Below are 13,593 nucleotides of genomic sequence, written 5' to 3'. Positions count from 1 at the left end.
TCAGGTACTGCAGTGGGAATGCCAGAGAGAAACATGGCAGGGTCTTTTCTCTTGGAGCAGCAGAAAGAGCAAGTCTTACCAATCCAATGTTAACAGAGGCAGTTCCCAGAGACCACCTGCTGCGATGGAATAAGCACAGACTTTGACCAGGAACTTCATTTCCAAATCCCAGCTCTGCCCCTTAACTAGCTGTGTGGCCCTAAGCAAGTTCTTAACTTTGCTGAGCCTTGGCTTGCCCATTTCTGAAGGAGGTAAAATTCCTTTCTCAAAGGGCAGTGGGAGGGTTAAGGATATGACATATCTGATCAGCAGTGGGAGAACTGGATTCCATTCTCAGCTGGGAGGCCTGGGGTGGCCTTCACAGAGAAGTGAAGTCTTGGTTTTCTTAGATCCTAATGAAGGATGAATTCGGCACCAACTTTCCAGGGTTCTGTGTGGCTTGAGAGCTGACTGTGAGTGGTGGCAGGTCCCTGGAGCCACAGCCTGTGTGGTGGTCTCCCCAGGCAGTGAGGAGCTTGGAGGCAGGCTCAGCTCCTCCAGCTGAGATCTCGGCTTCAGGCCTGCAGATGGATAATGGCTTCTGCACTTCCTCCCTGCTTTCATCTGAGCATCTCCAGGCTCCAGGAAAACAGCACTTAATTAACCCTTGCAATAGGATGGAAAGACGGTAGGACCTCATTTACTTTTAGCTTTACAGAGGGGGAACTGAGGCACAGCCAATAGGTCTGCCTAATAACTACCCTGACTTAAAACCCAGACCCAGACCCCCTCACCTGCCCCCATTTCTCAGTTCTGAAGGCCACTTTCCGGATGCACCAGCAGGGTTCCTTTGGCAGGGCCTGCTGGGCCTCTGTCTTTTCTCAGAAAGTCCAGGTGAGGGAAAGACAGAAAGTGAGCACAGTCTCCTCCTCCCCCAGAAGGGCACCGATCCTGCTCCAAGAGGCAGTGATTGATTGATGTGTTTGCCAACTCAGTGTCCCTGCTGCCAGCTCGTGACTCACCCCCACCCAGCCCTGCGAGGTAGGAGGGTCCCACCAGGGCCCCAGGCTCTCATCCAACAAGAAGAGGCAAGGATCCTACTTGCTGAGGGACAGAATGTGCTTCCAGAGAGGCATGGAGGCGCCTGAGCCAGGGCCAGCTGGGCGGGCTCTGGGAAACCCCTCCCTGTGGAGTTGCAGCCCATTGTGCGCCATGCTTTCTGGGACACATGGCTGCTGCTGGAGACACTCCCTACATTTAAACTGGAGAGGAGAGGACTATGGCAGACGTCTATGTTTTGGGGTGTTCCTTGAGGACGGCTCCTCCTTTATAAGACATGGTCTATCGAAATGGCTCTGCTTTCTTCATGAGAAGTTTCCATCACTCTTCAGGTGGGGCCCAGGAGATTAGTTTCCTTTCTGAGCTTATATTTCCCAGCTTGGCTGACTTCGGCCTCTCAGAGCTCCCTGAGGCCCCTCCTCGCGCCTGAGGATTGGGTAAGGGAGTGATACTCCTTTAGAGTCCAGAGAAGAGGAAGGCGCACTGGCCTGGGGGCGGGGTTTCTCCATCACTGCCTCCCAGGTGTGGGACCGCTCCCCGCCGGGCCTCAGGTTTATCATCAGTAGGACGGCTGGTTGCTAGAAGGTCTCCTCACGGCTGTGACATCCTGTATTCCGTATCCTTTCTGGAGGAGAGAGGTCGGAGAATGCCACCGTGTCAGCACCTTGGGGCACAGTGTCCTCCCAGGGTCCTCCTAGGGTGCACTCGGAGGCAGCGGGCAGAGCCCAGCTTTGAACTGGGTTTGAAAGGAGAGGAGGCCGCCCCTTAGCAGAGCGGGGACAAAGGAGCAGATGAGAAATGCTCCCAGACCTGGGGCTGGTCTGAGAGTAGCCCCTGGACCTCCCTTTCTGACTGTTCACAAACAATAGGCTCCACCCAAAGCAGGGCAGCTGGTTCTGTGCTGCCGGCCCCAGAGGTCTGGTCAGCCTCCCTGGCCTTCGGCAGCCAGCTCCCAAGGGGCACAGAACCCACTGGACCCCTCTGAGCTGAGCGAGCACACTAGCCCACACCTTCCTTCTGCATCTCACATCACTGTCCTGGTCACACAGACCCTCAGGGGAGCCCAGGGCAAACTGCCCGGAATGTTGATGGAGAGATGTTACTGCCAGGGGACTCGGTAGCAGTGGCATAGCTTATGGGAAACATCAGGCTTGGCCACCCTGGGACTCAATCAGCAGCTGGCCCTTCTCAGGGCGACCACGGCAAGGAATTCTGTTCTCCTCAGGAGAGATGGCAGAAGCCTGTTTTGCATCTTCCTTTGGCTTAATCAATCAGCAAGTCTTCATTAGGTGATTTTGTTCTGTTTGTGCAGTGCTCTGAGTTTACAGCTAGGCTGGGAAAGCTAGTGCATGGATGGGCCTGGGGCTCAGTTTCTCCCATACCACTGTGATATTGTGAGGCGGATAAATCTCTGGCTATAGAAAATGGAATAAGGTCTTCTCCCAAGAAGGAACCTTCCATGTCAGTTGGCCACTGTTCCCCAGCCTTTCCCTTCACACATATATTCAAAGTGGAGCCTCTGTGACAGAGGGAAGATTTGAAGAATCAAGGATAATTGCAAATTCTTTATTGTAAAATTAGTGGAGAAAATTAGTGGAGTTTTGAGTCTTTTTTTTTTTTGACAAGAATTAACCTACTCAAACAACAAGTATTAAAAGACCGTACTCCATAGTTAAAAGCTAACTAACAGATGAAACAACAGCATAAGAGAAAATATAATTAAATGCTAAATTTTGCAGCACAAACTAGCTTAAACCTCTCCAGGCCTCAGTTTCCTCATCTGTAATGAAGGGTGGGACCAGATGATCTCAGCTTTCTTTCCCTTCTCCAGACCTAGTTCCCGGAGTCTTAGAGGTTTGGAGATGGACCCTGAGTTTCTGGATTAGGAGACAAGTGGCAGTTTGCAAGGCTGCTCTAGCTCCACTGCACTCATCTTCAGTCAGCTCTCAAGCGGCAACAATGCAAGCCTTCAGTGTCGCAATAATGGAATAATCCCTTGAATTAGTGTAGTATTTTAAATTTACACAAAGTGCTCATGCTTTCATTTCTCAGTTGATCCTTCAGTCTTTGTGAAAGGGAGGTAAACCAGATACTGTTATTCCGATTTTATTTTCAGGGGAATCAAGATACAGGAAATTGCAGGGACTGGCCCAGTACCTCACCGGTAGATTTGGCAGAACTGAGTCCGGAGCCAGTGGACTTCCAGGACGGGGGTTGCAAAGCAAGAGGAGGAAGGAGCGTGGGCGCGTGAAGAAGGGCCATCAAAACAAAGGCATTCTCAGTAGATCTCCTGGTGTCCCTTTTCTGGTGTGAGAGTTTTCCTTTTGCTGCTGGGCTCAGCTAGACAGAACGCAGCAGCATTTCCCAAGTGGGTGGAAGAGCTGTCCCCGCCCTTCACCAAGGTGAGGCTCAGCATTCCCCCAGGGCCCCGGCGTGTCTCTGCGGAGTCCTTCCCTCCCCAGGAGAGCAAACTCAGCTGAAAAACAAAATCAGATCAGGTGGGGCGGGGTTGGGGGGAAGACACAGGCGGGCAGAGCAGCAGCTGTGGGGTTCTAGACCAGTAGCCCCTCCCTACCCCTCCTGCCCCCACACTGTGCTCAGGGCGTGGCCTGGCAGGGGTGGAGATGCAGGGCTTGTGGGGTTTGATCTAGAGCTCATTTGTGACTTTCAGCAAGGGCTGAATCATAGACTGTCAAGAATCAGAGGAAACCTTAGAGGGCGCGCTGCAGTTGGAGAAACTGAGGCTCAGAGAGGTAAAGTGACTGGCCCAAGGCTACACAGCTGGTCAGTGGGAGAACCAGGACCAGCCCTCGGATCTCCTGACTCCTTGACCTTGCACCTCATTACACTTACATTGCGCTGGCCTTGGCCTCTGTGGGCAATCGCATTTCCCAAACCTGTCATTTGAACTCCATTGTCACAGCTTTTGTGAAATCATTATCATACCAATTATTATTTACTTACTTTTCATGGAATTACTTTTAAATTTCAACGCATTTATTTTGAAAGGAAACTTCACATCACTAACCCGAAGGAAAAAAAACTATGTCTTGCCATTAATGAAGGCGAACCATGATCTTAATCACCATAATAATAAATAGAATGAAAACAAAAAAACATTATTAAATTCCACCTAGATATTTTAACCCAACAGAAAGTTCTGAGCCTTTTTAAAAAAAAAAAAAATTTATTCTGGTCAGAAAGGGAGATTGTCAAGTGCTAAAGAAACATACTGGCACCAACTGAGAATTTGTCAACTTTCTCTTCATTGTCATCAAAATGCAAAAGGGAAGAGCTTTCTCTGTGCCTCAGTGTTAGTTATTGCTGAGTCCTCAAATCCCCTAAAGTTTCCTCACAACCACCAGCTGAGTATATCCCACGCTTTGGAAGATTCTGGGGCATGGGATAAGGAGATGCTGATCCGTTCGGGATCATTTCCCGAGGCTGTCCTGGAAGGTCAGGGAACAGAGCTGAGGGTCTGGGTAACACGTCACCGTCACCGTTGTCTGTGGTCCTTCACCAGGGACAAAAGCCACAGGGTAGAGCTCCCACCCCTCCCGGAGGTGACCAGCCACACATCTGGCTGAACAATTTTCCTAAATGAAGCATTTACAGATTAGGTTTCTCACTGAGAGTCCATAGTTCTCTCCATTTCTCAAGTGTCTGCAATCTCTGTGGGATTGCTGTTTGGGACCAACCTGAAGGATTATCCTGAGGGTTTGAAGAAAATCCCCAAGCTTCTTCCATGTCTAACTGCAGCTCTGATCAACTCTCCCTGTCCTGCTGGGAGATTGGGGAGCGCTCAGGGAGGAAGCCTAGAGAAAGTTGGAGAGGTCAGGGCCAGACAGTGACCCTCCCCTCCCTTTTCCCCCCTCCTAACTACCCCAGAGGATGGGAGCATGGCCACCCAGCAGATAATGCCTGAAGGAGCTCAGCAAGACCTGATTAATTCCAGGAGACTCCAGGGCTCAGCCTCGATTACCAACCTCAGCACACTCCCTGCTTTCTCAGCCCCACCTGTGTGTGCTTAGCAATGCACTTAGAGTCAGGTGTGGTTGGAGAGGTACAAAAGCAATCACTTTTCTGCAGCTTCCCTTTTGTGGTCGCTAACAAGGATGGGCCCATTGCCATGACCACAAGGTGTCCTTGCCCACAGATGTCCCTTGGGACACGGGTCTTTGGGCAGTAGAGTCATGTCACACAGCTGAGCAGCTACATTCTTCTTAAATTTCTCCCAAGGTGGGCTTTGCTGGACCTTCCACAATTGGCCTAAAGAGGAGGGGCAGGCACCTCCTATGTCTGGAATCCCTGGGAGGGGGCTCTTCTAGAAGTCAAGGCTGGCAACTGGCCAGAGATACTGGTGGAGTTCCTGGAGCAGCCCAAAGCCTATCCCCCTGCAGAGCAGCAGAGGCTCTTTGCCATTTGGACTTGCCCACGTTACCAGACTCTGGAGATAGAGGGTCTGGAGGACAAACAGTGATCAGAGGTTAGAGGCCTGAGTCCTAGTTCAGGATCTGACACATCTTAGCTATGTGGCCTTGGTCAAACCTCAAGTTCTTTGAGCTTACTCACAGAGAGAATGAGGATGCTGCCCTTTGCCCTCACACTTCATTGGAGGGGCGGGGGAAGAGGGATACACTGAGGTTCCAACAAGGTGATGAATGGGGAAGCTCTTTGCAAAGTGCAAAGCACCATACACTGCTATGGTCTTCTTGGGATATGCTCAAGGAACTTCCAAAGACCTACCCTTCCTGGACCCTCCCCAGGTGAAGTGATGTGTCCCACATGGGCAAGTGGGGAGTGTGTATGGTAGTGTGTGTGTGTGTGCACACATCCATGCACACTTATCTTCCAAAGGGAAGATCTCTAACACAAGCACTGGAGGGCCCAAAAAACTATGCCTCCCTTCATGTGGAATTCTTGATTATCTAATCAGCAGGAGTAATGGTTTCCTTCAACCATTGTTGTCTCCAAGGGGCTCTTTTTTGGGCCAAGTAAGCATATGCCCCTCTGAATTCTTCCACCTCACACTCTGGCCCTCCTCTTCTTAGGACTGGCTCAGTGCACGGGACCACCCAGGAGCCAGGGAACCTCCTCCTCAGATGTCCCCAGCAAAGGGTGGGGGCACCTGGCACAATGGGATCTTCCCGACTCCCAAGTGTATTCTTCTGGGAGCTGAGATTCCAGGAGACACTTCACACTGGGCACCTCATAAGGCCCCCTTGCCCTTCCCTCCCCAGGAGGCACCCTCAAAGTCATCACTGGGCAGCAGGGCCGGCCTCTGAGTTTGAAAGCCAAGCTGTGACCACAGAACATGGGGCTCCTGGAGGGCAGGATGACCATGCCTTCGACTTGTCTGAGTCCATGGAAAAAGACAGTTCTAGGTTTGGGGGTCCCTAGCCACTCAGGCCTTTGAGTGGCAAATACCTGCCAGAGGTTTCCTTTCTGGAAGGAAACAGATGTCTGCATATTCAACCTTAGACCTTTGTTCCCCCAACCCATTCTGTGGGTGTCAGGAGCTGAGAAAGACCTACTTCTCAGGTGTGGAGGGGGAGAGGAAAAAGATTTTCAGAAAATCTGTTTTCTTCCCCAGTTTGGTGATTATGAAGGGAACAGGACATTGATGAGGGTCTGGGGGCTGGGAAGCCCCTCAGACATCAAATGTCATTGCATGCTGGGAAGAGGGGGACTGGCAAATGGAGTCTATCCTCGAAGGGCTTCCAATCCAGGTACTTTCTCAGGAGGGCCTTGCTAGGTGCAAGAGGCACCCTGAACCTGTGAAACAGTGTGTGCACACACTCTCATGACAAGGGTGTCAGGAGATTTATGTTGCCGGCGATGGCCCTGTTGGGCATTTTGCAGGGTGTGTCCCCAGGGAAGAGCAGGGTGTGCCTGCTGGAGAGCCGGTTTGGCCGGCCCCACCTTGTTGGCAGAAGCTTAGTTTCAAAATGGGCTAATAGCTGGGGACACAGGCACTCTTTTCATCTTGGCCTGCCCAGCACATACCTGGCTCCCAAGCAGCCAGGCAGCTTCTGTCTGGGCAGTTGGAGATTGAATAGACCTCTCTGGGCTCAGCCAAACAGCTGCAGTCTCCCAAGCCAAGGAGTGAAGTGAAACATCCTGGGCTGTCACAGATCGAACCCATTTTGTGCCACCCTCATAGACTGGCTTGCCCTGTCTGGAACCCTCCTGCCTTCCTAGAAATTCACTTAGTTCATGGTGGCTCCCTGTGCCTGTGGAGGCCGTGAGAACCCCGGTACCAATCAGCGGCCTGAATCGAATCTCCATCCCCAGCACAAATTCCCATGATGAGTCACAGCACCTCTATAGTTGAGCATTTGCTGTGAGCCCAGGCCTGTTCTAGGCACAATAAAGGGCATCTTTGCCCTGGAGAGCTTGGAAAGTGACAAAAACCGACCTTAGCAACTGGAGCACCAAGACCAGAGGCAAATGGGTGTGAGCGTGAGTCATGCCAACTCTCAGCAGTATTGATGTCTGGAGAAAGGGCTCTGTGTTGGGTCAGAGTAAGCTTTGTGGCGATGACAGATTTGAGAAGAGGCCTTGAAGGAATGTGGGATTTGAGAGGAGTTTGGCAAGGAAAACTATCCGGGGTGGGGAAGAGCCCGAGCAGAAGAGGGGAGGCCAGAAGGCGGGTGACATGATGCCCTAGGGCTGCGTAAAGGGGTGCGTTGGGGAGGGGAGGAGATGACTGGACAGGTAGGGTGGGATCAGGCTGATGACTTTGACTTGCAAGCAACAGAGAGATACTGTAGGCTCTCAAGCAAGGCACAGTCCAATGAAAGCTCCGTCTGATGAAGGTCGATGTGCTGGCATCACGGGGCAGAGACCAGAGCTCCAGGAGTGGGGAGTGGGGTAGAGTGGGTGGCTGGTGGGAGGCACTGGAGTTGTCCATGGTGGACTGATGAGAGCCAGGCCCAAAGGCTGAGCAGTGGGTTTAGAAAGGTAGGAATCAGAAGGGATCTCAGATGGAAGGACGAAACCACCCCGTCTCTTCCTCACTGATTAGTTAGTGTCCTATCCAATGATCCTGGGTGAATGGGAGCCCTTCCAGTTCCCAGGAGGCCTCTCCAGACTAAATGGAACTCTTAAGGGGAAGCTGACCACATTCGGTTCTTTGAGGCCCTGGATCCATGGGCTTGTATTGCTTGAATTTGGTCTAGCCTCTCTCTAGGACTCAGTTTCCTGGTCTGTAAATGAGAAAGTTGGCCTCTGAGAGCTTTCTGATTTAAGGAGGAACAGGAGGAGTAGATTACATTGAGGGGGTGGGAGACATTCAGTGTGAGGTTAAAATAACACACTTCTCCAGGGAGAAAGGTGGGAGAGTTACAAGACCTATGTCTTTAGCAGAAGGGGAAAGCAGAGCAGGAACTGGCTGAGGAGAGGCTTCTTTCTAAAACAGCTCTCTCTCTGGCCCACCTTGGCTGTGGTTCCCAGTCTTGACTGCTGCACCCCAGCAGCCTCAGTGCTCTCCCAGATGAAGAGGCGTATCTCTCTGGATGCACCTGCAGCTTCCCATCCAGCCTTCTCTCCCACTGAGGGGTCAGCTCTGCTCTCACGATGTTGGATTTCTGTTTTAATCCATGACCGTCCCACCTGAGGCTGGAGTTTCCCCAAAGCACATGAGATAACCGTGTGTGTGTGTGTGTGTGTGTGTGTGTGTGTGTGTGTGTGTGTGTGTGTGTCCTGTCCTTTGTATTAAAAGAGGAGAAGGCTGCCAGCAGGGATCGATCCCTATCTGAGTGTGGGATGTGCCTGGGAGACCCAGCCCTGGCAGCAAAGCTCTCCCCAGCTGCAGGCACACATGTGCCTGTGTGTGCAGCCCTTGCCAGCACTCCATTCTGCCTGCAGCTGCTCACTTGGGACCTGGAAGGGAGTGTTTGGAAATGCATGGGGCATTTTTGCGTATTGCATTATCTGTGAGGCATTACTGACATTTAAGTTCTGGGGGCCAGGGGCACTAAACATCTTGCAATGCTTGGGGCATCGTGCACAATGAAGAAATGCCCTGCCTAACGTGTGGATGGCACCCATGTAAAGAAACACCCTGCAATTCTGTCATAAAACCTCGTTCCATTCTGGGTGCCCCATCTGGGCAGACCACACACCTCCATTATTCTGAAACATATTTAGACATGTTCCAGCATAGGGCTCTGAATCCGAGTGTGTGCACCAGCTGTCCTGGCTTCCTGGCTTCATCCCCCTCTTTGTGCCAATCTGGCACCTTCCCTAGGTGTGCCCTGGGCAATGTAAAACTCTTCAGCCAGGCTAGCCTGGCCCCCATCTGAGAGAGGAATATGGATGTACCTACCGAACAAACACTTATGTCACACACTGTCCCAAATGCTTTACAAACATTAATTTGCTGAATTCTCACTACTGCGCTATGTAGGGTACTACTAGGATAATCCCAGTTTTACAGATGAAGAAACCGAGGCACAGAGGAGTTAAGTAACTTGCCCAAGGCCACCCATCTGACGAATTGATGCATCCAGGATTCAATCCAGGCTGGCTGGCTCCAGAATCTGTGCTCTTAATCACCATGGCTTCCTCTGCAGCGGAAGTCCCAGTTCAGTGAACTTGAGGAATGCACCTGGATTTCAGCCTTCTGGAAGAAAGGGGGAAAGGCTTCGGGCTCCAGCTAGGTCACAAGTGGTCTGCTAAGGGAGGGCTGAGTGCAACCTCCCTTTTCTGAGCCCTGCAGAGGAACCCAGGCCACCTGGTGGCACTGGAAGAGAACAGGGCCTTGGCTAAGAGGAAGCTTTTCTCCCATGTGTCAAAGTCACAGCAAAGGGCCACGGCGATGGAAGAAGTCATCCACAGCTGTATTCAGCCACCGTGTTCAGACACCACATCCCACCAGCACCTGTGATGCAGGAGCTGGGGTAGGGTTTCCAGGAATGGGTGATGACACTGGGGTGTGGCTGATGGACAGAAGCTAGGAAGTGCAGTCCCACGGGGGCGCCTCTACCTTCCCACCACACCCACTGTGTGGTGCATCAGCACCCCGCTCCCTGTGGGCAACCCACCTCGGCTTAGACTTGGCAAGATGCTGCTGCTCCTTTTCCCAGCACAGGAGAGCCTAGCCCAAAGCCTCTGTCAGGCTTAATGAGCATGATCACATTTGCACTGGGTTTGGGCCAGGAGGAGCTTTGGACTTCTCATCAGGGGTTGGAGATGACGTCCAGGAGTGTCATTTACTGAGAACAAAGGAGCTCCTTGTTGCATTTCCATTTAAGGCTTAGCCTGCCGTTAGGAGTGCTTGGCTTTTCCTCCAAAGCGCCACCTGCCTCCTTCTTTCCCCCACAAGGGAATGGAGATAGAAGGGTGTGGCCATTGGCCTAAAGCATCGGAGGCCTAATTGCATATTTTGCATGTAATCTGCAAGGTGCGCATTCCTCCAAATACTCAAAAGACTGCCCCACTCTTCTTTTTTTTTTTTTTTAAAGCAGTTTTATTGAGATATATTTACATATCATACAATCCATCCAAAGTGTACAATCAATGGCTTTTAGTATGTTCACAAAATTCTGTATTCATCACTACAATCAACTGTAGAATGGTTTCGTTACTCCAAAAAGAAAAACTCTATACCCCTTAGCAGTCATTTCTCAATCCCTCTGTCATTCCCCAGTCATACATAACCACTAATCTATTTCTGTCTCTATAGATTTTTTTTATCTTCATTTTATTGAGATATAGTCACATACCACGCAGTCATACAAAACAAATCGTACATTCGATTGTTCACAGTACCATTACATAGTTGTACATTCATCACCTAAATCAATCCCTGACACCTTCATTAGCACACACACAAAAATAATAAGAATAATAATTAAAGTGAAAAAGAGCAATTGAAGTGAAAAAGAACACTGGGTACCTTTGTCTGTTTGTTTCCTTCCCCTGTTTTTCTACTCATCCATCCATAAACTAGACAAAGTGGAGTGTGGTCCTTATGGCTTTCCCAATCCCATTGTCACCCCTCATAAGCTACATTTTTATACAACTGTCTTCGAGATTCGTGGGTTCTGGGTTGTAGTTTGATAGTTTCAGGTATCCACCACCAGCTACCCCAATTCTTTAGAACCTAAAAAGGGTTGTCTAAAGTGTGCGTAAGAGTGCCCACCAGAGTGACCTCTCGGCTCCTTTTGGAATCTCTCTGCCACTGAAGCTTATTTCATTTCCTTTCACATCCCCCTTTTGGTCAAGAAGATGTTCTCCGTCCCACGATGCCAGATCTACATTCCTCCCCGGGAGTCATATTCCACGTTGCCAGGGAGATTCACTCCCCTGGGTGTCCGATCCCACGTAGCGCCCCACTCTTCTGCCTTCTGCCTTGTTGTTGTCCACTTGGCCCTCCCCCAACACCCACTCGCCAGTTCCCTTTGGGGTAGACTGCTTCAACTCGGTCTGGAGAAGAAAATTGCACCTGCCTGAGCGCACAGCTGAGTGCGTCGGTGAAGGGCACAAGGGCGCCATTGCCAAGGTTAAGTTTGTGGCTTCTGAGCTTTGGACGCCACTTCTGACAAGCAGACTGATGGCCAGTCTTTCTGGGAGCTGGAACCAGGGGTGGTGTCCTGCTGTCTAAGCACAGGCCGAGGGCCGGCCCCTCCCCAGCCTTGTGTGGGTAAATCTGGTATGGAGGAGAATTACCCAGTGCCTAACCACTTCCCCCTACACACACACACACACACACACACACACACACACACACACACACACACACACACACACTCATGGGGTGGGGCGGGCAGGCTCTGGGTTGCTGGACTTGGCCCTGGCTCATCCCGGGAAAAGGTGAGCACCAAGTCAGCACCTGTGTGGAGGCTTTTACCAGGCTCCATCTTGATCCTCTAGTCTGGGAACAAGTCAGAGCGGGCCAGACCCACGGTCTGCGAGTGCCTGGGAAAGTCTTCCTCACACGCTGTCGTTCCATTGCTAATTCCTGCCAGGTCTCTGGCTCCGCAGGCTCTTCCCAAGGAGGCTGCCTCCCCAGGCTGTGCCCTCACGGGGCCCAGTGGGGCACCCTCAGGTGTGTTTTGCAGGTGGGTTGATGCTCTGCGCAGCTTCTCCCTGTTGCAAGCCTGATAACAAAGCCACAGTGGCCTCTCTGGGCCCCACCCTGCAGCCCCTAGCCCCCAGGCCTGCCTCCCTCTGCCTGGGGATCAGGATTATTTTCCCTCTTTGGAATTTGAGGGTTTTCTCCTAGGGGGCCTGTTACCATTTGCTTCTTGCAGAAAAATAGCCAGAATAGGGGAACTTTCCCGTACTTGGTGCAAGTGACCAGGGCAGGCTGTGTCGAAAGCTGTGGTATGTGGACGTGGCACTAGGCGAGGGCTCGGAGACAGAGGCTCAAGTCCTGGTTTTGCCCCTCTCTCACCAAGTGTCTACTGGAAGCCCCTCTCCCCTCTGGACCTCAGACTCCCCTTAAGGACTATATGGCTGTTTGATCAGATCCAGTGGCTGTCAAACTTTTTGTCTACAACCCACAGTAAAGAAATTTATTTTACATTATAACACAGAAGTCATACACAGTTTCACAAAACAGTACTTGTCTTTACTACATGCATTGTGATCTAACATTTTCTATTCCAGTATATTTTATACTATTTTATTTTTTAACAATGGCCACAATCTACTAAGTTGATTTCATACTCCATAATGGGCCATAGCCTGCAGTTTGACAAATAATATATCAGATGATGACTAAAGTTCTATGAGCATTTCCAGTAGAGAACCCAGAAGCAGGATTATGGAGGGTGGGGGGGGGATCCAGTGGCCGGCTGGATTTCCGGGATCAGAAACCTTGTCTGAGCCTTTCTCCCCTTTCCTGCCCAGATCTACAATGGGACCCTCAAGCGAGAGCCTGACAACAGGCGCTTCAGCTCTTACAGCCAGGTGGAGAACTGGGGCCGGCAGTACCCCCGGGGCAGCTGTGCCACCACCGGCGCGGGCAGCGACATCTGCTTCATGCAGAAAATCAAGGCCAGCCGCAGCGAGCCTGACCTCTACTGTGACCCGCGGGGCACCCTGCGCAAGGGCACGCTGGGCAGCAAGAGCCACAAGACCACCCAGAACCGCTATAGCTTCTACAGCACCTGCAGTGGCCAGAAGGCCGTCAAGAAGTACCCTGTGCACCCACCCTCCTGCACCCCCAAGCCGGACCCGGTGTATGTCCCACCCATGTCCTGCAACAAGGACCTGTCCTTCGGCCACTCCAGAGCCAGCTCCAAGTGAGTGCATCTAAACTAATCTGGGGTCGGGGGCTGGGGGCCAGGGCAGGTGGGAGGCAAGCCATTGGACTGGTGCCCTCTGTCAGAGGAGCTCCTTGGGATGGTGAGAAAGGTACAGCCTCTGTCCTCAGGGAGTCAGTAGTCCCTGCCCTTGGGGACTCGCTGACCTCAGGGAATTTGCAGTGTGAAAGGGGAACATCACCCAGACACTAAAATAAATAGATTGAGTATGTAGATTTTAAAGGATCACAGATTATGAACAGAGTAAGACTAATCAGAGAAGGTTATTGAGGCCAGAGGG

The 13,593-nt window shown here is 51.4% G+C and overlaps 1 protein-coding gene across 2 annotated transcripts in view; it reads left to right on the top strand.

Annotated features, from left to right (window-relative positions):
• PKP1 (plakophilin 1) overlaps positions 1-13,593 on the top strand; it is a 45,786-nt gene that overhangs the window by 15,124 nt on the left and 17,069 nt on the right. For both annotated transcript variants that reach the window (XM_037812218.1, XM_037812221.1), the window contains exon 3: positions 12,898-13,292. In XM_037812218.1, the coding sequence (XP_037668146.1) occupies positions 12,898-13,292 (395 nt within the window). The remainder of the gene's footprint in view (positions 1-12,897; positions 13,293-13,593) is intronic.

The sequence above is a fragment of the Choloepus didactylus genome, chromosome 2 (assembly GCF_015220235.1).
Source record: "Choloepus didactylus isolate mChoDid1 chromosome 2, mChoDid1.pri, whole genome shotgun sequence".
NCBI classification, from domain to species: Eukaryota; Metazoa; Chordata; class Mammalia; order Pilosa; family Megalonychidae; genus Choloepus; species Choloepus didactylus.
Note: the sequence above shows the minus strand (reverse complement) of the source record. Positions and strands in the feature narration are given on the sequence as shown.